The sequence below is a fragment of the Athene cunicularia genome (genome assembly GCF_003259725.1).
Source record: "Athene cunicularia isolate RWA chromosome 5 unlocalized genomic scaffold, athCun1 chr5_part2, whole genome shotgun sequence".
NCBI lineage: Eukaryota > Metazoa > Chordata > Aves > Strigiformes > Strigidae > Athene > Athene cunicularia.
In genome coordinates, this window is record NW_020799102.1 from 5,996,969 (window position 1) to 6,024,077 (window position 27,109).

Sequence of the window (27,109 nt, forward strand, 5' to 3'; positions counted from 1 at the left end):
CCCCAACGCACCCGAAGGGTGCGTTGGGGGTGGACCCCACCGCCGCAGGCCCCTGAGGTGCGAGGCAAGCAGCTATCACGGCGATGTGTGCAGTCAGCCTCCCCGCGCCCACTGTTGGGTGGGTGCTCCTGGGGAGGTCACCTGTGTCCCTCGGTGGAGGGTGACACGTAAGCAGCTCCCCATGCCGCTTCAGGGTATGGGGAGCGAGGAGTTGGAAGTGTGGTGTGTGACTAGGTCGTGGGGATGGTGGGAAACGTGGATCTGGGGGTTCTGGTTGCACCTCTCGTGCAGGTGCCTGTGGACCGGAGGGATCTCCGGTGCCTTGCGAGACGATGGGAGGGCAATGCACATCATGCCTCACCACTAATGTAAAGGTTAATGATGACACATGCTGATTTATGGAAAAAACTCGGAGCTCCTCGGTACTGAAGTTTGGAAACAGCTGTTTCTCCAGCCTAATGGGTTCAAAGAGATGTTAAGTGCCTGCCAGACCGCTTAGTCAGTTGTGCACTTATCACAGCATTGTCTGCTTTCTTTCACCTGCCTCTGTCTCCCTTACCGTCTTTCCTAGTCATCTGTGTTCTCCCTTGAACTCACCTCTGAACTTTTGGACTTTTCCGGACTTTTTTTTTGTGGTCGTGTTTTAATTATGGGTTATGCTGCTCTCTTCCATATGGAAGGAGGGCCAGGGTAGTCCTGTAATTTTTGGCACTACTGTAGCAAATGGAAACTTGGCATACCAGTCATACAAGTATGAAATACCTTTATGGTATGTAAGGGGTTGGAAATTTTTGTCATTCCAGTTAAGGATCTGTAGATTCAAAGACTTCGCCCCTTTATTACTGAAAGCTCTTTGTTCATCACAAGTAACGTTCCTATTTAAGGGAGTCCAGAAACATTTATCATTGTCAAAGGACTGGCTTTTTCAGGTGTGTTTTCAGTATCTTAGTTAAAGGGGGGGGGGAGAACCACCAAAGGCTCAGTTCAGGCGTGCTTTAAGAAACTTTTTAGTTAAGTTTAGTGTTGGGCAAATAGGATTTGCTTTTTACTGAAACTGTAATTGTTACTGTTAGTTTCAGTTCAGGAATAGTGGAAGTGGAATTTATAGAGCTGAAGTGACTAGGACTGACAAGCTCTTTCTTGATGGGATACCCCATCAGTGAGTCTTTTCTCTCTCGTTCTGTTTATGCTATGTCTTGCATAGATGGGATAGCTGCATTGATTCAGTTCTGAAATTGTTATGGAAAAGAGTAATTTGTCTTGGCTGAGCAGATGGTTGGAATTCCTTCTAAAGCTACTGGAGTGGCCAGCTGGAATGATAAAAGGCCTGTTTGGAGCTGTATTAATAATGACACGTTACACTTATCTTTATGAGTTGTTTTAAATATGTGAAAGCCAAGCTGGAAGAGAAAGGACATTTTAAAATATTCAGAAACATACAAGATTTCTTTTCAGAGAATGCCTCTGCAGAAATCCCAGAACATTTCATTTGTCATCGAGTTATGACTGACAAGGTTAGCAGGTTCAGGGAAACCCAGGAAACCCAGTTTTTCCCTGAAGCAAAGTAACTCCCAGGTCTTGTGTCAGCTAGCTTACTGCCTACTTTATGGCTTTTCTGTATTTACTTTGCTGTCAACACCTTCAAGGAACAGAGGTTTTTGTTTTCAAGTTAATAGAAGTGAAAAATTTCCATCAAATTTGATAGCATGGGTTACACATTTTGATTGAGCTTCAAAAGGTATTTTATGTGCAAATAAAATGTAGACGCAATTTTACACCTTTGAGTCTGTGTGGTGCTTCAATCTTGCAGAGAAATTCCCATTGCCCTTTAGTAGTCTCCAGAGCACTCCATGCACGGAAAGAAGAATGTGTGACAATTATATAGCCCAAAGAAATTGTCCACCAGAGTATATTGTATGAGAACTGTATTAATCGATGTCTACAGGGGAATTTTTTTGAAAGAACTTTTTAATGCAGGGGGAGTATTACATTGTTAACATTCATTCTTATGATTTTTCAGGGTTATTTTGCTGCTTCTCCAATACTCATGCACTCAGTGCTTGTTTTCTGAACGGAGTTGCTCTTGAGCGGTATGATTTGGTGTCTATGGATCATTCCATTCACATGAGTTAACACTCAGTGTTATGCAACTGCTCTGTAATACTCCTTCATTTCAGCTGTCAAGAAGACACTTCCTAATGCAACTGAGTAGAAGCAAGTCATTTTTCTGTTTTGGGAGGGGAAAAAATGACAGTCAGAGTGCTGTTTCTTAGCCTGCTTTCCTAAAGCAACAGGGGTAAAACAGGTCAGACCTATATATGTCCATTGGCCCTTCTCCCTCAATAGTGTTTGAATCCACAGGTTGGTATTAATTACATTTGACAGTGGGCTGCCTCATGGCCACAGTTGGCAGACTGAGCAGAGATGGGCTGGAGCTATACAGGAGGATGGAGGTACTGAATTAAGTGTATGGGGAGAGGGGATGAAGTGCTTAGGAGGTACCAGGAAATATTTCAGTGGGATTGTGTGATGAGTTAAAGGCATTGCGAAACACTTGAGTGGGGAAACTGAGGGATATAAATCACAAACCCAAGATTCTGTAGATGTACTAGTCTTGTTTTTAGTAGTGCTATAAATGAAATCAGAACAAACTTTTATGTAAAGATAGTTTTGAGTGATTTCTTCTGCTTGAAAAGGAATGGTCCTCTGGTATACTGCCTTCCAAATGACACTGTTGTCATATTCACTCTTTCTTCCCAGGAAAGCACTCCATGCTTCAGGAGAAGAGCTTTTGTTTTGTTAGTTCAGTTCAGTTTGGAGCTACTCACAAGTGAGAAAGGTTTTGTCCTGTATGTACTGAAACAGGATGCTCAGGGATATTGCAGAATTGCACTGATCACTCGGCACTCTCTCAAACACAGCATATTTGCTTGTATCTCTGCAATCTGACCGCAGCAGAGAGTAGAACACGTCTGTGCTAGCTTTAAGCTAGCTGTTATGGTTTGGAAAGTAGCTGTCAGTCTAGAAAAGAAAGTTTGGAGCTCAGCACAGCCTGTGAAACCAATCTGGGCAACTTGTATTGGTACAGGGAGCCTGCTGGGAGCTCGAGACTGCTGTGGCTCCGCTGCTGCTGTGCCCTGAGAAGCCGTGTCAACAGCTGCTCAGGTGTGTTCCTGCTGTATTGCACTGGCTGCGGTGCGCAGTCATGGACCTGAGTTTGGGCTGAATTCGAGTCAGTGATCAGTCTCAACATAAAGACATCCTCCTGTTAGGTCCCCTGGGCTAACTGGTTTCTTTGATGTATTACACATTCAAGTCTGCTGTTGCTCTTGCAACTAGACGTAACGTCAAACTTTGTAATTTCAAGTATTAATGTACGTGCCAAGATTGTTCAAAGTAGTTTTGGTTGCTCTGCTTATCAGGGCTGAGCTGGTGCTGACACTCACAGGCAGTATTTGCCATCTCTGCTTACCAAAATTAGCTTGCTAGAGTTCTGTCATCTTTGTTGTATTTGTGTGTAAGTTTGTGCAACTTCCCTTTTAGATTGGTTTGCCGATGTGGTTGGAAAGCACTTACATTGTTTCAGATACACTGACTTGCTTCCCATTAGCAGCCTGGTGTGTGAATAATGGTCGTAATAACCCTAATAATACTTTGCAAATTGAGTGTTGCACTCCTTGCAATAGATCTTTAAAGATCTTTTCTTTGAGATACAGTTTCATTTCTACTCAGATCATTCTTGTAATACTTTTTTTGGCCTTCTCCCTCATGATTCATGGATACAAAATTCACATTCAGGGAAGACTTACATCTTAGGTTTCCATAGTTAATGAACGTAACTATTTCAAACTAGTTCATGTGTATAAACATGTGAAGTTCTGTGATGATAAACATCAGTAAATATTTAGGAGCCTGAAAAGTTTACAGTAAGATTAACTACGTGAGCTGAAGCTGAATCTCGTTCAGCTGGGTAAGACAAGCCCATAAGGTCTCGTTATAAACCATTATTTCCTTATTTATAATGAACAATTACATGGATAGCCCCTAAGAAGAATTAAGACTTCACATGATTCTGACTTTGCTTTTCTGTATGATTTTTAAATATCTTTTGTGACCTTTGATTTTTTTTTAAATTATTATTTTTTTAATCACTGATCTAGTTCTGCTGGTGTGCCACTGTATCGCATTTATATTCAAAAGAGTCAGACACAAATATACTTGGTATCTAGCTGCCATTTTCCTGTCATCCTGAGTTCCTGTAGAATATTTTAATAATTGATTTCCATATAGGAAATTAGCTGCTCATAAAGTCTTAATTGATGATATTTGGAAAAACTTTTCAGTTCTGCAGTTCCTCACATCCTTTCCTAGCTATCACTTCCCCATCTCCTTTCATCCTTCCCTTTCCAAGAGCATTGGTCTGTGAGCACGTCTGGTGCTTGGGGAACTACTTGTGCAGAAGATGTTCGTCCTGGTATAAGAAGTAACCCTCATGGCAGAGGTGTCTGTTGTGGTTTGGGAACAGGGACAGGTGTTCTCATACTGCCTCTCTCAACTTATTGCTCTGTGACCTTGACCACATCTTAAATTACCTTCCTGGCTGACTACTTAAGCAGGCTTAATGTGTATACAGTACTTTGAACAGGGTTACAAACGTTGAATTGTAGGAAGACGCAAATGCCAGGTTTGCCTAACGTCAGCGCTAGCCCAGATGCCCTAACCTCCGTGGTGCTTCACACTCACTGGCTTGCACAGGGCTTGCCATTACTGTGAGCATTCCTCGCCCGGCCACAGACCCCTTCTGCTGCTTCCTCCGTGTGCCTGTGTTTGTAAAGATGAGACGTAATTGAAGCTGCTTTGCCTGTATACCGAATAAATCATGAAATTTAAAAATTGTGAGGGAAGAGCATGATCTAATAGCCTTTCTGTTCATTTGTGTAGATCTTGCTCATTTTAAATGTTACTCATATGTCTGAGGAGACAAAGTGCTATAGGAGAAGTATGGAAATCTACAGCAACAGCTTAAAGTTTTGAGTTGTTAGAGCAAGTAGGAGTAATTGAGGCTCCAGTCCTGCAAAGATTTAAGGATATGCTCAACTTCAGTAGACTTATTCACAGCCTATCCACAGTGTATAAAAAATTAATCTTATTTAAATATTTGCAGGATGAGTATTTTAACAGCATGGAAAAGAGTGACTGATTAGGTTTGGTGTGTGTGAAGAATTTTCTTCAATTTCAAGAGATAATATTTCTTCATAAAAAGGACCTGTGCTTTTGTCCTTATTACTCTTTGTAAAGATGCCTCCAAAAAAACTTATCACAGCATGAACATAATCCTATTCACAGGAAATATATAGTTACTCAGTAGTTTGTATTAAATATATTTTTCTCAAATTTCTTATCAGTTGCTAGAGCTCATGTAGAGGGGGAGATATGTAGTACAAGGAAATATTTTGGTCATGGGATCTCCTTCTTCTTTTAATGCTGACCAAATGTCCTGTGCCTCTCTTTACAGCTTCCAGCTACAGTTTTATTCTGAGCATTAGTGAAGAGGAAGCCAGGGTGAAGGCTTTGAACGAGTACCTGAGCACTCGTAGTTATATCCAGGGGTTCACATTTTCACATGCAGATGTGGAGGTATTCAGAAAGTTTTCGGGGCCACCTGTGGACCAGTATATCCATGTTGTCCGGTGGTACAGACACATAGAAGCAATCTATGATGGCAGCAGTGAAAAAAATGAGCCTTGTAAACTTCAAACAAGTGAGTAATACGCAACTGGTGGGCAGGTTATAGACTAGCTGACATTGTATTGGTTTTTATTGCTGAGAATTCCTGGAAGTTCCCTTTCATACTCTCTTGCACACTTTAAAATGTACCGTATCAACTTGTATTCAAGGTCTTGAAATTCTTCTTGCATACTGTGTGATTGATAGATCCTGACCTATTTGAATGTTAAAGCTCTGTTTCTACATTTCTTTGATTTTAAAACTCCTCTGTGTACAGAATTCGATTATGTGTATTTTCTTTTAAAAGTTAGCCACAGAATTGTAAAAGAATATGTGGGCTTTGGCTTGTTCTCTAAAATACCAGGATTTACTCAGTCAACTTTTTATTCCCTGCATGGGTAACTAAATAGTTGTGGTGTAATACAGAAATTCATAATAAAGAAAACCGAATACTGCCTCTTATGGTTGTTTTTAACACTGAATTTCAAGAATGTTAGGGGTTCTTTATTAACCCTGGTAATTTAGGCATTGCTGATGATTTGAGGAAATACTAACCGGTTAATCTAGGTCATTGTGTAAGCATGGGTGCTGGCATTTTTGGGAGCTGCATCACTCTCCTGAGTTGTTTTCCAATGAGCTAGTCTAATTTAATTGCTTTATAGTGAGATCTTTGCTCAGGGAGTCATGAAATAATTAATAATAATAACACAGAGCTGTTGTATAGTGCTTGCAATACATACAAATGAATGCATAATGTCTGTCATTCTTGCTGATGGTTGTAGACTAATATTACTCCCATGCCATCTTCTCACAACCTTTCTTCGTATGTGTTCTCAATTCCTAGCAGACCAGCAGTTAAAATCAGATGGCTGTGAGTAGATTATGTGTGTGTGCCTGCATGCGTTTGTGCTGGTTATCGATTTCCTTTCAGGAGACAAGGGATCTCATCTGTAGCTGGCTCTGTTAGCAGGTTTAATGTTGCTAACTGCAGTTTGTGTGCAGACTTTCATGGATCAGGCTGGAACAATAAGAGAAAAGGTTTCTGTTTTCCTGTCCATGAAATCTTTAATGTTAAGTTTCTCTTTCTGAAGGGGGGTTCTGTCTTGTTATCTTAATGATCTGTGCATATGTATCTGAAGTCTGAAATGGTGTTCTGCAGTGTTCGTTATGAAAATGACATGTGAATCTATCCCACTTCTTAGACCTTGGATGTTTTATTGGGTTTTTTGGAGTATCAGAGAGCTCCAGGGGTGGATTAGAGCAAATGAACTTCAGTTCAGCCAGGGGGAAGGCTATAGCTGGCCCAGCTGTATTTGAACAGACTGTGCCTTTCACTTTGCCCTTGGTGTCCATGTAGTGGATATAATATGACACCTAATTCACAAACTGAGAATTTTAGGGCGCGGTATCTGGGTTTTTTCTTATGTTTGGTGTGGTTGTAAAGAAACAAAGCTTTACAGATTTATCTTTTATTAGAGTAACCCACATAGCCTTCTTTCCCCAAGGGAAATGTTAGCCACAATTAAGCATGACAAAGTAATCTTTGTAAATCAAAGAGTAAACAAATCCATACCTTGGTATATGGTCTGTGTTATGGATAGACTGCTCTTGAACTTGAGGTATTCTGTTCAGAAGTACCTCATACAATGAAATGCATAGAATAAACACATACTTCTGTGGATTCATAATAAATAGAATCCATTTGTGAGACAGAGTACTACAGTTAATATCTTTCTTATTTAGGCAGTTATTCAAATAAGGAAGATGAGGAAGAGATTAAACTTTTTACACCAATGAATGCTAACATTACTTGAAGCTTTTCAGCCAAAATATTCATATGAGGGTAGCAGAGTTAATGAAGAGAACCCCGAGACACGGGATCAGAAAGGCAATTTTATTTGCAAACTATACAAATAGTTTGTATAATATTTTAATTGCCATTAAAATGCATACCATGAGAATTCCTAAAGACAGTGCTAAATGTATTAAGCCAGCAACCTTGCTGTATTTTTGAACTTCCTGGTTTGCTTTCCTTCCTAGTTAATGGGATAATTAGTTTAAGTTCTTTATAGTTGTAAGCAGCCCTGTGCTTAGCAAACTGCAACTCTTTGACGGATGACATATTCATACTCTTGTTTGAAAAAAACATGAGTTTAACAAGTTAAAAAATTTAGAAGAAATCAAATGCAAGAATTTTGTCACTAATATTGCCCTAGGTTTTATCTACTCTCTTTGATGACAAAATTTAGCCTCTTGCTGAATTGGAGCATATTTGTGGTAAATGAGTGTGTTCAGAAATGCCTTGTGTACATAGCAACAATGTATGATAAAAGGCTGAGGTTCTTTTTAAACCTTTTGTCTCCACTCCCTCTCACCCTGAGTACACATACTCTGTCAATATTGGCTCTAAAGACTAACTCTGGTCTTTGAAGATTTTTTGCAAATTCTGTATGAGATCTGTGATATGCTGTCACAGTAAAATCAGTGGTGTTGCAGAAAGCCCAGGACTATCATAACACTTTATTAATAATTCATTGAATTTTAGAGCTCTCATTAGTGCTTTAACTGAATTGCATGCTCTTACTTTTATACCCTCTTTCTTTGTGTTACTTGGATCAAAGGTTAATAGGCATGGCAAGTCAGAGATTAGAAAATAAACTTGATTGAAATAATTTACTTTGGTTTTAGTGGCTTTGTAGGAAGCTCTAACAAAAGTAGTTGGATTACTAGGATTGGAGGTGCTTTGTGTAATTATATGTGGGTTTTTTAACTTTAATTTAGTGATGTGATAAGGAGAAAATGTTAAATTGCAAATCTGTTTGTGGAAAGTTCTTTGCAGTTCCTTTTAAACTATTTTTTTCTCCTAGGTAAAGGCAAGCGTGTGCAGCCCCCCTGGTCTCCCCCTGAAGGAACGAAACATTCTAGGCTCTGCCTCTACAACAGCCTGACTCGCAATAAGGTGACTAAATGAAAGAAAAGTAGAGATTTCGGTAGAAACACAGATAGAGAGAAGTCGTCAAATGTTTATTTCTCAAGTGTTTGCCCTATCAGTAGATGGCTTTTTGGGTTGTATTTTGCAGAATGTTAACAAGCACATGTCGGAGATGCTGCATCAGTCAAGTGTGTTTACTGGGCAAGTGTTATAATATGCACAATAAATATACATATACAACAAGTGTGTGTATGTATATTGCATAATATATAGTTCCCAATTGCAAGTTATCATCATGCAAAATAGCCAGGGGTTCAGCTGTAATGCACATAAGTATAGGCAATGTGAACAGAATAAAATCACTGTTTCTTTATTTGGATGACTGTGTAAAAAAAAAAAAGTATTGCCAATTACAGTACTGTAACATAAACTGGTAAAACTTCTTGTGGTCTTGTTTAGAGGCCCTTTGGGAAAGAGAGGAATGAGTAAAAATACTAAAGTTATATGGGATGTATTACCCAAATATGTGTGAAATGATTTTACTCTGTAACCATTTTCAGTGTAAATGAAAGCCTGATCTTCCCTTTTACAAACATAATTTGCATAATGGCCTGCCTAGTCCAAATCTTTGTAATCTGATATCTTGATAAGAGTACAGATAACATAATCTGCCACACCCTGTTCTCTCTTTTACATGATAAAGATAGTCGTGATCTTTTCTTATGGCAAAACTGGGAGTGGAACAACTATTTGTTTTCTGTAATTATAATCCCTGTTTTCACATTGTAATCTCCAAATATGGTGTTATTGACCTGAAATCATGACTTGAATTTCTTCTGATCACTGTACCTTCCCTTTCAATTAAGGAAATATTTCAGCCTCAGAATGGAAAAAGGGTCTTGTGGTATTGCTGTGGTCCAACAGTTTATGATGCTTCTCACATGGGACATGCAAGGTACTGTAGTTCCTTATTTTGATATAGGTAAGAACGGTGCCTATTGGAAGCAAAAGGTTAATAGAAAAAGGTACTTTATTTAGATGAGTATATTTCTATAAAATCACTGTACTCAACACTTGACATTTGAGATTAAAAGCATGTTATTATGTCATTGTGTGATTAAAAACTTACTTGTAGATAATGAACAATCAAAACTGTCACAAGATTGTGGACCTTGAGATTCAAGTAGTCTGCGTAGCATAGAAATAGACTCGAGGTGTTCACTAAAAACGCGCCTATTTCTTTTATGTTTTTAGGTCATACATCTCATTTGATATCCTAAGAAGAATCTTGAGGGATTATTTTAAATATGACATTTTCTATTGTATGAATATTACAGATATTGATGATAAGGTAAAGTCTTTTTAAATTGCAATCTAAAATACTGTACTTTGAGCATGGAAATCAGTCGTATGTAATTGCCATTTGATAAGCCCAGATAAACCTTACACTTATTAATATCATATACATTTTGTATACATTGGTTTTTCTCAGTTTTGTAGCATTCCTATGGTAGCAAAGCCTGTGTTGTATATAAATGAACATTGTCGTAAATGATGAAGACTAACCATTTTACAAAGGTAATTTACTTTATTTGCCTGTTGAGATACCTAATTAACTCTGTTGAAGTAGCTGATTAGCTATGTAAGGTGTGTTTAATTTGTATTACTGCGTGTCATTCTTGTAGCTTGTTCAATTTATAGGGATTCTGAAATGCCTTTGGTATGTAATAGGTTGCACTTATTTGCACTTTGTATAAGTATGTGTTGCTTCAGAAAAATATTTTCACATTTCTGCTTTGTAGATCATCAAGAGAGCAAGACAAAATTACCTTTTTGAACGGTATAGAGAGAACAAATTGGCACCAGATCAGCTACTTGAAGATGTTAAAACTGCCTCAGAGGTGGGCATGGTATTTAATCCCTACTAGTGTTTTAGATTCTTACTCAATAATGTAGCAAAACGTCTAAAAAATGCCTCTGACTGCTACCTCCTTAAACTTTCCGCTTGTTTCAGTTTTTCTATTAAGCTGGTACCACCCATATTAGAAATGTGATTGGAACTGCACATCACTTTGATTCTTCCATTGTTTTAGAACTGACTAGGACTATCACGTAAAAGACATGCCTGATCGTTGTGGCCTTAGAATTTGTGAGTGCATGTATATTGTTGTTGGGGTATTGCGGAAAAAGCTCAAAAAGCATTTGGATGTTTGTGTTAGAATTCAAACTGTAAAAATAACCCTTTAAGATAGTTTTTAAATGGTGATATGTCCATAATTTTTTAAAGCTTGTGAGATTTCTCTTCGTACCCGTTGATGGCCTTGGAAAGAGCAAAAAGCCTCCAAAGCTGTAGGGATTTAATAAATAATGTATGCTGGACTGAAGGTGGGGGAAGGCCATTCTCTGCTCATTTTTAGCACTACAGATCACAAACAGATTATCAGTCTAATGAATTGATTACAGGCCTGGGAATAGGAGGCCTGGAAGTTTTACCCAACGGACATGCTCTCAGAGCATAGCATTTAATCTCTCTATGTTTCACATTAGAGCTTTTCCTTTTCAGATTTGTGCTAATCACCTGTGTAATTGAGGTGATCAACTGCATAGAAAATGAAAATTACTGAACAACAGTAATAATGATGTAGTCATTTATAAAGTCTTTCTGAAAAACTGAATTCAGATGTGAACTAAATTCTTTTGACTTCACCCTTATTTCTGATGAAGAGTATGTTTCAGAAGTTTGATATCAAAGCTTTTCATGTGGCATAATGTATTATTCATCACTAGCAAGATACTACATGGCTAAGATAACAAATTGTGTATGGAACATAGTGCTACTGTACTGCAAGTTGTTTTCTAAATTTTTTTTTTTAATTGTAGCTCTTTTCAGTTAAATTAAATGAGACGACAGACCCAGATAAAAAGCAAATGTTAGAAAGAATTCAAAATGCAGTGAAGTCTGCTTTTGACCCACTACAAGAAGCTGTGCAAGCAAAACTCCCTGCAGAAGAGATCAACAGATGTCATGAGGTCAGTTTGAGCTCTGTATTAAATTATATTTGGCTTGTAACAGTTAGGGGTTTAAAAAATAATATTTAGCTTGTAGTAATTCCCTGAAACATTATGGAAATTTTTATTCATAAAAAGAGGAATGGTGGGCCCAAAGACTTTTTAGTATTTTGCATTCAATACAGGAAATTTGATCTTTGAATCCAACTATATAGTTCTTGCATGCCGGTTTTACCAATGACTTTTTTTTTTTTCCCCTCCTACTGTGATAGTTACTCAGTTATTTCTACTATTCCAGTGGGGATTTTTCTCTTGCATATATTTAGACTGATTTTTTTGTCTCAATTAATTAGTTTCAGTATAGATTACTGAACATGCATTTATGACATTCCAATACCGGTGGCAGTTTTCTACACAAGTGTTTCTGTCTCTGGTCAGAGAAAAAAATACATCCCCAAAAGTTATGCTCAGGATAATTTTTATCCAAAGACCATTGCATTTAGTGACAATAATCCTATTGACTTTATTGGACTTTGGGAGTGTCCCAGTAACCTAGTCAGTCAATATAACGATCCTCTTTTGGTAATTGGTTTCTACTGTCATCTTTTCTTGCTTTCATATTATCTGTGATAATTACTGTAGGAAGCATAGGGTATGTGCTCCCTTCTTGAGAAGACTCTGAATTAACATTTTTTTTAAAAGTCCAGCTATTCTAATATTAAGTGCCTTTATAAAAATGTATACTGACCTAACAGAATTTTAAAACCAACCAAAATCTAAACAATCACTCTTCCTATATCCTATTGTAAAAACCCCTCATCTTTTAATATAAGACTGAACTGTATCCTTGCTGATGTTCAAATTAGTCTTTCAAACACTTTTCAGCAATGTGCACAGAAAGGCTTCTGTTAGGATTATCCAGCAGTAAAGGGGGAACAGATGATGTGATAAAACTGCAGGTCCCATCCGATGTTCACAGTGTAAACTCCACATGCCTGTTTCAGTGGTTGATATCAAAGCAGGTATTGCTTATCAGTTCATCTTCCTTCCTCTGTTTGTTTCATCCATATTTATGAAGAACAATATGATAAAAATCTGGTAGGAATACAGCTTACTCTGTATTCATAGCCAAGTGTATTTTTCCTTAAGCAAACCTCTCTGTTCAGAGTAAGATCTTTCTGCAGAGTTTAAACAGGGAAAGTCTTTGATCAGTTGCACTTAAAATTATTGTTCCATAGATACTGTTGGAAGAAGCCAAGGATTTGCTGTCTGACTGGCTGGACACAAAATTTGGCAGTCAGGTGACAGACAATTCCATATTCTCAAAGCTCCCCAAATTCTGGGAAGGAGAATTTCATAAAGATATGGAAGCACTCAATGTAAGTAAATAAACCGTTTTCTTTTCTAAAAGTGTATGTGCCATACCTCACATTATCCAGAATACAATTTAGGTCCTTAACAGCTTTCAAAAACCTCATATTTCAGCCTCATTGATAAAAGTATTTTCTTTGATGTGAATAGGTAGCTGTTCAATTAGCACCTGTTCTGTTTCCATCACAACAATCTTAAATTCATCATGCATGTTACTAGAGCCAGTTGACTCTTTGATGTGTGCGCTCCATCCCTTCCCTTTGGTGTAACATGGGCTTGTAATCATAAACTGCTCCAGAAGTTTGAGATAGAGTCTGTTAGCTGCACAAGAGAGCCCTGCCAACCTCAGCATTTAGACTGACTACTTACCAGTCTTCAATCACAAGGAAATTATGTGACAGTAACAATCAAGGACAGGTCTGTCTGTGACAGATGAAATGTTGTGTCATATACAGTGGTTCAGATCAGTGAAGGTTTATTTACCTGAAAATCAGAGGCACTTACTGTCTAGTCTGTTGGAAGTGCCAGTAAGTGGAAGAGCTTGTTGTTAACATTGTCTTAAAGGCTGAGGAAAAAATGGCCACAGCACATTGTTTCAGAGCAGAAAGCTTAAAATAGGAGTCTTAGATTCTACTGCAACTTGGTTTTGAGTCAATTTTTAACCAATTTATCATATGTACATGTTTAATGTATATTTGCATGTGTGTGTGTATATGTATATATATATATAAAAAAAATATAAAATATAAAAATCTACTTTTTATCTATAGGTTTTACCTCCAGATGTTTTAACACGAGTTAGTGAATATGTGCCAGAAATTGTGGATTTTGTGAAAAAGATTGTGGATAATGGTTATGCGTAAGTTTGCTACCGGATGCTTTTGTTGTTTGTTTATACTGTATCAGAGCCAGAATAATCACTTTCAGCGCTTAACTGTGAACATTTTTCTCAATAGTAGTCTTTTCCAGAAGTAGTGTTTCATCAAATATAGAAACTTCAGGTTCCTTTGCAAAAGACCTATTATTTCTCACCTGATGAAAATGTGCTGTTCTATACTTCCTATGATGTCTTACAAAGAGAGAACTTAGATTATTAAATTTATGGGGTGAAATCCTCATTCATTAAAATAATCAAAGTCCCATGCACTTGAACTTTGACTCCTGGCCTTCAGCAAGGGTGAATGTGGATGCCCAAGTAAATGGCTAGAAATCAGTTGTAAATAATTTAAGTTTAAAAAAAAAAGGAAAAAAAGTAATCATGAACTGTTTTTCCGCTATTGTCTAATATCAAAAGATGTTAGTTGTTTTCCCTTTGATCAATTTTATTATGACTGTCAGTGATTTGTCTGAGGACTTTTTATGGTAAGGCCTTAAAACTTAGGCTCATCTGAGTCATCTTTACAATCCTGAGCAGTACTGTATGTCATTTCACTAGAGAAGTTTAAGAGAGTGATTTTGGGGATAAAATTCAGTTAAGTCTTGGTAGAAAGTTAGCTAAACAATGATCTTTAACTTTTCAGGTATGTGTCCAATGGATCTGTGTACTTTGATACTGTGAAGTTTGATTCCAGTGAAACACACTCCTATGCTAAGTTGGTTCCTGAAGCTGTAGGTGATCAAAAAGCACTTCAAGAGGGTGAAGGTAAAAAGGGGAAATAACATTTGCTTAGGTTGCTGGAGAAACTGATGATGTGTTGATCTCTTCAGTTGTTTTCACTGACAATTGAATCAAAGTTACTGTCAAGAGTTGAATGGTTTAGCTGCTATGCTTCCATTACCAATAGATTTCTTGTCCAAAGTTTTGAAGCTTGAGCCTGCCCTTTTCTGAAAGCTTTTAATTGGAAAATCCCAAGAAACATTATTCATTCTAGAATGCTTTGGGGTTGTGGGTTTTGGTTTTTTGTTTTTGTTTTTGTTTTTTTTTTGTCAGAATTGTAAATAGCTCAGTCACTTGACTATAGCCCAGTTCTGTGCCTGTTCATCTGGTTCAAAGTAGAAGGAACAAAGACTTCAAGGTGGGTCTTCCACATGCCAGTGAATGCTCTCCACTTCAGGCTGTGGTTACTTCATGACAGAAATTTGTGTTCCTCTTTCATACTGAGAATTCTTTTCACTTTGTAAACCTTGTTGTGTTGGACTAAACCAAAGACAGATTTTTTTTTTTTTTTGAGTCAAGTTATAGCAGAGTAGCAGCTTAAAATGCTCAATGAACCAGACTCATTAGTTATCTGCTTCTAAGGTTGTACAGTTTTAGTAGCAAATCATTCACAAAGTCTATCACAAGAATATTAAAAGGTTTTCGTATACACTCAAACTAGGTGAAATAAGGGCACTTGTACTAGGTGAAACTAGCAGTATCTGAGAGAAGCAGCTTAAAGTGGATATGGTTTCTCTTCTTAATTAAAACCCTAATAGCTGAAATCTATGTGAAATAGAAGGTGCTTGTCTTTGTGGTAACATGAATGTATCATTCCCACAATATAACAGTTTTGTTGAACTTTTGTGTTGTGTCCTTTTGCAAACAGGAACCGATGCCAAGTGATTAATGTAACTAACTAAGAATGTTCACACATCAAGTTATTGCTTGTCAGCTTAGCTGTTTTGACTCATTTGTGATGATTGTCCTTACCCTGACAGATAATGTAATTTTGAATATTACAGGCAGCAGAAATGCTGAGCTTTGAAAGTTGTAATTAATGTCAATAAAAGCATAATGCTTTTATATTTGAAGTGCATAATGTTAGATATTCTAAACAATTGAGATTGCAGGTATCTCAACCCGTACATCAAAATTAATTGACAAGTTTACCCTTGACAATTTTGTCTTTATCCTGGATTCTTGTGTGGTAGATGGTATTGTTAACCACTTTAGTCTTTGATAATACTGCAGAAATGATAAATTCTCTGTGTTTTAAAGATATTATAATGAGAGTACCACCTAAATGATGGTAAGGAGCTAACACCAAATAATGTATAACACATCTGTGATGGTAACAAAACAGTAAACAGCTATTTAACAACTACCAGCCGTTCTGTGCAGCAACTGAAATTAGGGGTGGAAGAAATATCCTATGATCATGTGTGTGCAGATTAAGAAGATCCTAGTCTTAATTTGGATCTTTCTAATTTTGGAGTGAATTTGATTCTGCAATCTTACTTGTCTATGAGTATAGAGGGTTTTGTTTCTATATTTCTGTGTTGGAATTGTGCCTGCAGAGAGAATGTAGATGAATCTCACATCCAAACTTAGAAAGCAGTGCAGCTGATACTTCTTGTCAGATTTCCGTCAACCAAACAAAACCCCAGAGGATTATCAAGGTTAATTATGAGGAATTTTGAGGGCTGAGGTTTTTTATTTTCTATTTATTTATTTTTTAACTCACTTGATACGAGGTACAGTGAGGTAAAAAATCAATAATGCTGGTGTTTAAATAAAATGTATATATTTACATTTTCTCTTTTGAAAGGTGACTTGAGCATCTCAGCTGATCGCTTAAGTGAGAAGCATTCTCCAAATGATTTTGCTTTGTGGAAATCTTCCAAGCCAGGAGAGCCTTCATGGGAGTCTCCATGGGGAAAGGTAAGAACATTGTAATTAGGATTTAGCTCTTCTACACCTTATTAAATAGCATGTTACACAAATACTTTGCTTCATCTCATATTAATAATGTGTAGATTATCTTGTATGCAGTCATAGATTCTGTTTCTATGTTCATTTAATTTAGAATGTGTATCAATCTGTCTGATACCTTTTAAGCAGAAGTCTGCATGCAGGCTTATGGTGAGTGTTACTGGTCATTTGTCCTCTATTTATCTACAGGTTTTATCTGCAGTGATTTTTATACCTTCTTTTTTTCCTTGTGATCAAAAGTATTAATGTAATTTTTAAAAGAATAATAAGGATAATCAAAGCATCACAGATGTATACGCTGTGTTTGATCTTTAAATCCAACAGTATACTTCTATGAAGCTGAGACTAAGAATATTGTTTTCTTGGTAGAACTGTATCTCATTTCCTCAGGTGTGTAACTGCTTAGGAGCAGAGCAGTGAGGGAATGATACATAGGCAGGAGCAGAAGACAATTAACTAGTAGCCACATAATGTCTTTTTCTTAACAGGGTCGTCCAGGTTGGCACATTGAATGTTCTGCGATGGCTGGATCCATTCTAGGAGAGTCAATGGATATTCATGGAGGGGGGTTTGATCTCCGATTTCCCCACCATGACAATGAACTGGCACAGTCTGAGGTGAATGAACCGGCCTTCAGTTTCTGCGGTGAAAAAGCAACATGCTTTGCTTTGACTGCAACTTACACAAATCCATCGATTAATTTTTAAAACTTCATCTGTGTTTTGTATAAGCATAACTTTTTTGTCTCGGGATTTTATTCTTAAATGATCCTGCAGCAATTTCCTGGTAACTGTTTAAACAATAGTGGGTCTTTGGGGTTTTTTGTTTTTGCTGCAGGCGTACTTTGAAAACGATCACTGGGTTCGGTATTTTCTGCATACTGGCCACTTAACAATTGCTGGTTGTAAAATGTCCAAATCTTTGAAGAATTTCATTACCATAAAAGATGCACTGAAGAAACATACAGGTAAAAATTACTTTGGAATTTGAATGCTTTTGATGTACTTTGAGGGGTGACTGTGGTAATTTTGTTACTCAGGCATATAATGGAGTTTCTAAAAATAGCTAACTCCAGGTGTCTGGCTTCTTCACTATCTTTAGAACAGCTTCCTTGTTCTTCTGTTCCTTGTCAGGATTATCTGTATGGATAATAGTGTTCTTGCTTTTTTGGTAGAGGTATTGATAGTAAGAATGTTGAAAATTATGTTCTTAGCCACTGCATTATTGGAAGCCATAAAAATGCTTTAGATTATGATTATTTTCCTTGTTTATTTTGAAACTTACAATAGCACGACAGTTACGGTTGGCTTTCCTCATGCACTCTTGGAAGGATACACTGGATTATTCAAATAACACCATGGAGTCAGCTATTCAGTATGAGAAGTTTATGAATGTAAGTAAGCTTCCCATTCCTCCTGCAGCTCTCTAAGCTTTGTGTTGTCATATGTGTTTCAAGTAATAGAACCCAAGGATGTAGAGGCCACATCCACAGACTGAGTTTTCATCAGGTGGGATGTCACAGTATTTGTTTAGCTACCATTGAATGTTCAAGTCATGTAAATTCCACAGACAGCTACATTTCTCTGTAGCTGGGTGCTCTCTCCAAATTTTAACATCTCTGAGCAGCTTGACACGCAAGATTAGTTCTCAGTTCAGCTTGCTTATAGGACTCAGTCCAACAGACACTTTCCTAGCATGTCTACCAGATTAGACTTTACACAAATAGAGCCAAAGGGGAAGAGGGAGTATCATTCCTACATTGTCTCCTCACCTGTTTACATCGAGCATTTGCCTCTGTGCCTTGCAGGCATATGTGAGGGGTCAGGCACAATTTCTGTCCCTGCTTAGTTTGGAGTCATGATTTAAACCCACATTTCCCACAAGAATGCTGTACAGCATTTTGAGATCACTGATCTTGATCCCTCCAGCTGAAGCTATTCTGCTTTTTATGTACAATGTTTGGTTTAGGCCACAGAACAAGTGAAAATGACTTTTCACCAAGCTGGATGCCCACATAAAATAGTCCTTTGCTGTAAAACCATCTTTATTCTTCAGCTTCTATTGCTAGCAACACATTTAAAAATATGCCATAACAAGTCTTGCCTAAACTTTTTAAAAATGATACTGCATTTGAGCAGCTTGGTGTTACGGTATCATAGTGCATCATGCAGTGGCAGAGCCAAGAGACAGAACTGAATTGCAGTCCAACTGTGATTCAGAGAGTTACATAAAATGTGTGGGTTTCCTTGTTTTGACAGACATTCAGTAGATACTGGCTGAAAGAGTTTTGAAACTGTAAACTTTAGGAGACTAATTAAGAAATAATGCCTTTTCGTAGTAAATATTGTTTGTGTTTAATTTAAATCGATTTTTAGCTATATTCTTCTTTTACAGGAGTTCTTTTTAAATGTGAAGGATATTCTTCGAGCTCCCATTGATGTGACAGGCCAGTTTCAGAAATGGGAAAATCAGGAAGTAGAGTTGAACAAAAAGTGAGTGGAGCATTACTACTACTCTGAATAGCCATTGTGTAGCTACATGTTTAATATTTTTCCCTTGCAAAATGACTTATTGTGTATGTAATACTATTTATAGGTCTGTAGCATTTCCACTGTAGCATTTCCACTGAGTACCTCAGTCTAAGCTAGTGAATTTAATCTTGCAACAGCTTTATGAAGTATAGATGAAATTGTTAGTTTCCCTTTTGTTTATGTTAAGTACACTGGCATGCCTCATCACTCTGTTTATGAAGGGAAAGAGAACTTTTTTGTTAGCTGTCATTTTCTTCACTACTTGAAATGCTGTCCTTCTATCTGAGAAGTGACCAATAATTCACAGTGGTGATAACTGGAAAAATAGTATTTTACAGATTTCAAAGTGCAGTGAGCAAACTCAGACAAACAGAAGTTAAATGACTAAAAGCACAAAAGATCAAAGTGACAATGTTTGAGAATGTGTTACTGAGAGAGAGAGTGATATCAATATTGCTGTTTTATAACAAAACTATCATAGCTGTTTGTACTAAGGACAGCTTCCTATCTGACTTCTATTATGTGTAAAATTTAAAATAGAAGCATCTTATGTTGCAGTACTAAAGTTGTTCCTAGTTCAGTTCACTGTTGTGAACCAAGTGTAGATGCTTAAGTTGAGCGATGTCCTCTGAAAATTTCTTCTTCAACTTGAAGTTGGTAGAGATAAAAAAAAAAGGGGGGGAAGATGCTAAGTAATAGAGAGGTCAAAAGGAAGGGGCAAAGAAGTGGGAGGAACAGAAGATGTGCTTCATGGATATTTGTTTTTGTCTTCTCTATCACTTCTCATTCTCTTTTTTTCTGGAAAAAAGTATGTTGTTTGAAACAGTACTACCCTTTGTGTGATGAAATGGTACTTAATATACTGTATTACTTATGATGCCTATTCATCAGCAATTTATTCCTTGTATCTGCTTGTAACAGCTTCATAACACTTCACTTTGTGGTAAGTTAACTTCCAAATTGGTGCTCCTTGCTGTAAAAACACTAAACAGAGTACTTGGCTGGGATGTAGAGATAGGAGAGTAATGCTGTTTAAAAAAAAAAAAAAAAAAAAAAAGGGGTACACCCAAGAAGGCACTAAATAAGCAATTTGTACTGCTCTGAAAAGGTGGTATGGAAATGTCAGTTGCTGAAAAAGTGTTTGATGTAATTTGTTTGGATAGTTGTTGCCAATTAGATTACCCTGCCTGCCTTTGTCCGTAGCAGCAAACCAGCAGCATTGTAATAATGCCTTTTCCTTGCTCATCTGTTTTTCCTTCAAGTATAAATGATGACCAACAAAAGATTATCTTACTTTTAGGTCCCCTTACTTTTCTAACAGAGGTTCTTCAGAGTAGGTTGCAGATACTTTTGACATCAATAGTAAAAAAAATTTTTTTCTTCTTAGTTTTTACGACAAGAAGGCAGCAATTCATGAAGCACTGTGTGACAATATTGACACTCGCTCTGTCTTAGAAGAAATGCGTTCGTTAGTCAGTCAGAGTAACTCCTATATTGCTGCAAAGAAATCTTCCAGACAAATGCCAAACAGACTTCTTTTAGAAAACATCAGTTCCTATCTCACTCAAATGCTAAAGGTATGTAATAGCAAGGAGTAACATTGCTATTGCACTGTGCAATATAACGGTTGTATTTTTTCAAGAATGTAGGGATCTGTACAGCCTTTGTTAAATCTTGTAGGAAACTAGACATCTTCCACAGACACCCCAACCAGAACAACCCCAAATTGCAGTATGTGCTGCACCAGGAACAATCTGAAGTCCTTTATGTCACATTATAATAATTACAGCTAATATTTTGTTGCATAGTGGAGAGCGCCTAATACATGCAAGGAAAATTAGATAGTGGAAAAAAAATGAAGTCAAAATGTCACATCTCACAGCTTTAAACTAAATCTGAAAGCCAATGCTTAGTATGCTGTATCAATTAAAAAACAAAACATCTTCTTATTAGAGTAGTGAATTGTGGGTTAAATGAGAACTGGGTGGCTTCAAAACCCTAGTACATGTGATTTTGTTTAGTTTCACATACCTGTGACTTGATACATACAATTTTGTCTTTCTTCTTTTCTTTTTTTTTTTCTTTTCTTTTGTCTTGACCAGATTTTTGGTGCCATAGAAAGTGATGACGCAATTGGTTTTCCTGTTGGAGGGAATAGTCAAAACATAAATGTAAGTGAAGGACAAAGTACACTATACAAAATAACTCTGTGCCCTTAGAAAGCTTAGGTTAGATAACGTGATTACTTTAGTGGTATGTAGCTGAATTACATTCTTTCTGCTTTTAACATTTGAATCTGAAGTAATTGGCTTAGGAAGCAGAATTTTTCTTTTATGAAAATTGGGGGTTTTTATAGGTTGGTTTGATTTAATGACAGACAAATTGTATAGCAACCATTAAAAGAATTATCTTGTCTTCTGAATGATGAGTCTGTTTAAGAAACCACATGTTAACTACAGTCAGCACATGCTACAGTCTAGAGACTCATTACAAGTATTTGTATGTTAAGTAGTTTCAAAAATATAATTATACTGATTAAACTTCCTTGTGGTACACCAAAAACCAGCCTGGAGGCAGCTGGAGTTTTATCTGCATTTCAATCTCTTTTTTCTGATCTCATTTGTAGCCACAGTTTTTATCTGGCTTCTGAAGGCTGTTTTGTGTTGGTCACCCAGCAGTTCCACTATGATAATTTCTCTGGAAATACTAAGGAGATACCTGATGAAAGTGCTGATGGGCCCTGTAATAACAGTAATGTTTCATGATGCAGGCAGGAGAAATAACTCTAGATGAAAGCTATCAACTTTGCTCTCTTCGTTCATGCAAAAAATTTTACATGAACAAATCGGTGCTGTTTTTCAAGTATTCTCTGCGTTCAGAGATGTGACCGTGTTTTTATGTTTTTTTCTAAGAAGGAATAATTAAAACATTTGTATTATAACAAAAAAGCTAAACTTTTTATTCGTCAAAGGAAGAGGAAAGCTTGCTTGTGGTTGAAGAATGTGAATGAACACTCATCTGGCACTTGCCCATGCAAATTCTTACGTTACTGTGTTGTGGAAATCTCCAGTAATGATATAACAAGGATAATAAGATGCTCGGTATTCCACGCCAAAACCCATCAATAGTGAATTATAATTTAGCTCCAAATAATTTTGAATTTCAGAAGAAAGACAGCACCTTAACACTTAACTTTATAGGGAAAATTAAAATTAAATTTGTATTTAACACTTAATTCAGGCAGTGTTTACAACAGATATGATTTATGGAAGGATTGGCAATAGCTTGGACCAAGAAGCTAAGCCCTTTCAGTCCTTCAGAGTAATGTTGCCAAGAGCAGTAGAGTCAGAAGACCCTTGTGGAGAAAGATTCATTTGCTAACACCTGTTACGCACAAGAAACTTCTGTTTTTATCATCTAGGACATTACTGGTTTTAGGCATTATAATGTAAAGATACATAATATCACAAATGTTTTGGCTGTTTCCTTAGAAGTTATACCCTCTTTCAATCTTCCATGCAGATAATCGTTTTTCTTAGCAAAAATTACCTAGTGAACGTTCAACATTGGAAAACTCATTAATTACCGAACACTGTGGATCAGGCCTGTTGTTTCTTTGTCTAAACTGGAGATGAAGGAACCAACAGAGTCATTATCTCCAAAAAAGGGCATAATCCTCTTCAAAAGCTCTGAAAGAACATCTAGCTTAATTACTGTGGTTCAGTAATTTAGTTGAAAGGGTGTAGAAGCCATTTGAAGTCAGAAAATCTCAGGTTCCATAGTCTCATTTTTCAAATGAATCCAGCGTTTCTGTCAAGTTAGCTATTCTGGAAATAAAAATCTTTCATCTTTAAATGCCTGATAAATTAGTGACAGTGCATGCTTTCCTGATGCCACTTTGCATGAGCTAGTTTCAGTGTAAAGGGGGCAGTGGAGATGTGGTGGTTGTTTACTTTCCAGAGTCTGTTCCTTCTGCCAGACTTGTCAGCAATGGTTGTGAAACTGATTGCATAGTATTCAGATTTATGAAAAGTTTTAACGGAGCCCCTCAGCTCCTTTCATATGGGCACTTTTAGAGCATAACATATCTCATCTGTTAATTACATGGAAATTTGTCACGGAGATTTAACAGATGGGAAAGACATGTGGAAACTGTAGGGGAAACAAAAGTGTGCAGTTTTCTCTCTCTCCCCCACCCTCCAAAGTAATGAAACTTTTAATTTAAGCAGTCCCCTGGGTGCCTGGCTTCTCCTCTTGGGATTCCAGAGAAGTGTTGGCAGACAGTGCTGATCTGTAGTTGTTTTTGTAATTGTTCATTGCTGTTCACTAACTGCGTGCTGTTGCTATTCGCTACCATTGAGAACAGGATTCTCAGGACTTTTTCTTTGAGCTTTCATAACCAGCATTTGCTTACACCTGAGATAATTCAACAATAATCTCTCCCCACTTTTTGTGGGGGTGGCAGTTGTGTGAGGAATACAGACAACTGCACTGTATTGGAAATCAATACAATTAGCATAATCTAACATCTGAGGAACAGATCTGTGTTTCAATGAGAATAAGTCCTGACATCAACTGCACCTGATATTACATCTGACACGCAGTTGAGCCTAAGTAACACAACACAGAACATGAAGGGGCAAATTCACCTGGGTGCAGTTGTTATCCCTGTACTGCATTATTGTTAGCTGGACTGTAGCATAACCCTGTGGAGCTGGTGTATCTGTAACTGAAAGGAGATGAAAAAGGAATGGGGAGAGGCAGAACTTCGCAAGTTGATTTTATCTGTACAAAAGCAAAATAGACAGCTAATGCAAATTATTGTCTATCATTTGACATCAAAAGAGCAATGAGAATTTTTATTGATACAGATCTGTCCTGAGGGTCAAGTTCCATCCAGCAGCACATAAATCTGAAGTGGGTAAGGACATGTTTTATATCTAAATTATGATTAGTTAACTGTAGAAATAATTATTCTGCAGATTGAATCTACAGTGATGCCATACCTACAAGTTCTTTCTGAATTCAGAGAAGGAGTGCGACAAATTGCCAGAGAGAAGAAAGGTGAGAGTTCACTTTTTCCTGTATTGTTGCACATGAGACATGGAGGTCGTAGGAATCAAACTGGGGCGAGTGAGCCAGCTGATACAGTCTCTCTTTGCTTAGAGAACAAAACGGTTTGAATATTTGCATCTCTGCTACCTGTCTCTTTAATTTGGGAACCTTTTACAGGCTGCTAAACTAATTTTCTTTTAATTTCCTAAAGAATCTAAAAGTTCTAGAATGACAAGGACTAGCAGTTGTTTCTCTAGATTAGGGCACTCCCTGCTTTCTAGGTATTAAAGTACCCATGATCTCTTTCCCCCAGGGAGCTTGCATTCTCTTAAAAGTGTAGACTGCTTTTCAAAGATACTGTCTCGGTTTAAATAGCCTCAGATGTTCATTCTTGTTTGTTAGCATAGTTGGAATTGCAGCTCCCCTGATGGTAACTGAGTGTTCTCCTTGGAGAATTCATCTGGGAGTTTGCTAGAAGTTGTTTTGGGTGCTTTTTTCCTCTCTGAAAAGCTTTGATCATGCTCTGTGTGTTGGCAGCATAACTATATAGTGTTAAAAAGGTGGTCCCATTAAGCCCTCTTTGATTTTGCTGTTTGATTAGATCCTAATGGAGCTCTTACTATTTTATGCTGTTCCCTGTGGAATTTTACATTATTTTATTATGTATTTAATTCTTGTTTACTTAAAACATTTTTACACTGAGATTTGTACTTGAAGGCAAAATAGGGCATTTTAAAAATATATAAACCGTATATAAATAACCCATATATTATACAGAAATACAAAACTACTTGTAGGATCTGGTTGATAACCTATTCAGCTGGCAAAGAATCTGAACCTCATTCTGCTACTATTTTGATTTCTTCTGTGGACTAGTAAGTTTACCTTAAAAGCACAAAACTGTATTTGTTAATGCGTCTACTCAGCTATTACTGTCAAACTCCTGTAGGCCTAAATGATGCTGAGAAATATGCTCATTAGTTCCAACAGCAAATATTTGCTGTAATTTGATTTAATTCAAGAAGTCTGTGTCTATATACTCAGCGAAAATGTGACCTTTGGTCTTGCAATATTTAAATACTCGTTTTATATGAGGCTTTTTTTCCTCTTGCTTTTCTTTCCTTTTGACTAGGCTCTTTTTTCCCTTTGACCAGGGAGGCACCTTTCATTAAACTGTTTGATATATGGAAGCTGAGCAGTGGTTGGTAGGACCTGCACTGACATGCTACTGATTTGTTTCCCTGTACCATTAAATTCTGGCTTGCAGGAGGTGTTAAATTACTGTAAGAGCTGTTCTGATTAATAGCTGGGGATACTGCCTTTACATGGTTTTAAGTGGAGTTTCTCCATTATAGCCTAATGCTGACAGGATGGTGTTAAATATTAATTAACGTGATCTGTGTTGCTTTAAGTATTCTTAGAGGTTAAACAAAAAAGTACGCTGCTTCTGTAAAACCAGCAGAGTAATACAGATGTTCCCATCCATATACATATAACTTAAAAATGTATCTATATTTACAAAACATTCCACAGAGTAACCGTTTGTAAAACTATGTTTTCTGGTAAGAATCCAAATGTATATACTCTACAGAAGTTTTGCCATCATCCAGAATGGTTAGCATTCAAACATTTTAGTAAAATAAATTCTCCATTTTATAAGCTTACTACTATTCAAACAGGAGACCACACTGATCATTTGCAGTTGAGCCTTTACTTAATTTGTGAGTATATCTAGCAATGATGGTAAACAGAAAAAGGAAAACACCGTGCTAGTTGTACAAGGGAAAGAAATGCAGAAAGCCTCTGCAAAAGACATCAATGATCGGTTGGTCAGAGCATCTCTACGCTGCGCACTTGAAAGAAATGCTTCCTAATATCCAGTCTGACCCTGCCTTGGCGCAGCTTGAGGCCATTCCCTCTTGTCCTATCGCTGGTTCCTTGGTTCAAGAGACTCATCCCCCCTCTCTGCACCCTCCTTTCAGGGAGCTGTAGAGGGCCAGGAGGTCTCCCCTCAGCCTTCTCTTCTCCAGACTGAACCCCCCCAGTTCCCTCAGCCGCTCCCCATCAGACCTGTGCTCCAGACCCTGCCCCAGCTCCGTTGCCCTTCTCTGGACACGCTCGAGTCATTCAATGGCCTTTTTGGGGTGAGGGGCCCAAAACTGAACACAGGAATCGAGGGGTGGCCTCACCAGTGCCGAGTACAGGGGTCAGATCCCTTCCCTGTCCCTGCTGGCCACACTATTTCTGGTCACTGTCCTCAGTGAGGATAATGGCTTATGTCTTGGAGCAGCCCATAAACAACCCCCCACCCAGTCCCTAAACAGCTTTGCTCTGGAGGTACCACATGCAAAGAACAGGCACGTTTCAGCCTTAAGGAGCACGGTGCTGATTCCTCGGGATGTCAGAAGATTGATCAGAGGATGTGTCCTTTCAGAAATAATACATGTTTTGTTACACATTTACCCTTATTCTCTACCTTAATGGATTTCTTTTTCTTAAACTTTCAGTTATTTGTGATTTCAGATAAGTAAATATTTATAACTGAGCAGATGCTTTTTATGGAATAAGCAGTAGGTGTATCCGATACATTCTTGATACGATATGTGTAATTCCTTTGCTTAGGTTGGAGTCAACACCTTTTAGTGTTAAGAGCCAGTGAGGTAATTGTATCCCTTTTTTATCTTAATGGCTTATTTAGAGTTGCATCAAACATGTGAGCCACTCACTGTGTATAACTGCTCTGAATCAAGAAAAATAACGACTTAGTTCACAGCAGACAAAAGAGCTTCTATGAACTGCAATGCTTTCCTATACAAAGAGAGAGTTGCAGAACAATACCGTGCAATGAAATAG

General features: G+C 37.5%; 1 protein-coding gene across 1 annotated transcript in view; it reads left to right on the plus strand.

Annotated features, from left to right (window-relative positions):
• Positions 1-4,835: 4,835 nt before the first annotated feature.
• Positions 4,836-27,109, plus strand: part of CARS (cysteinyl-tRNA synthetase) — a 29,321-nt gene continuing 7,047 nt past the window's right edge. The window contains exons 1-18 of the mRNA XM_026850176.1: positions 4,836-4,842; positions 5,516-5,761; positions 8,595-8,686; positions 9,526-9,614; positions 9,914-10,010; positions 10,462-10,560; positions 11,540-11,689; positions 12,907-13,047; positions 13,810-13,898; positions 14,560-14,681; positions 16,507-16,619; positions 17,159-17,287; positions 17,508-17,637; positions 17,960-18,063; positions 19,065-19,162; positions 20,589-20,778; positions 21,304-21,372; positions 24,184-24,265. Of these exons, the coding sequence (XP_026705977.1) occupies positions 4,836-4,842; positions 5,516-5,761; positions 8,595-8,686; positions 9,526-9,614; positions 9,914-10,010; positions 10,462-10,560; positions 11,540-11,689; positions 12,907-13,047; positions 13,810-13,898; positions 14,560-14,681; positions 16,507-16,619; positions 17,159-17,287; positions 17,508-17,637; positions 17,960-18,063; positions 19,065-19,162; positions 20,589-20,778; positions 21,304-21,372; positions 24,184-24,265 (2,047 nt within the window). The remainder of the gene's footprint in view (positions 4,843-5,515; positions 5,762-8,594; positions 8,687-9,525; positions 9,615-9,913; positions 10,011-10,461; positions 10,561-11,539; positions 11,690-12,906; positions 13,048-13,809; positions 13,899-14,559; positions 14,682-16,506; positions 16,620-17,158; positions 17,288-17,507; positions 17,638-17,959; positions 18,064-19,064; positions 19,163-20,588; positions 20,779-21,303; positions 21,373-24,183; positions 24,266-27,109) is intronic.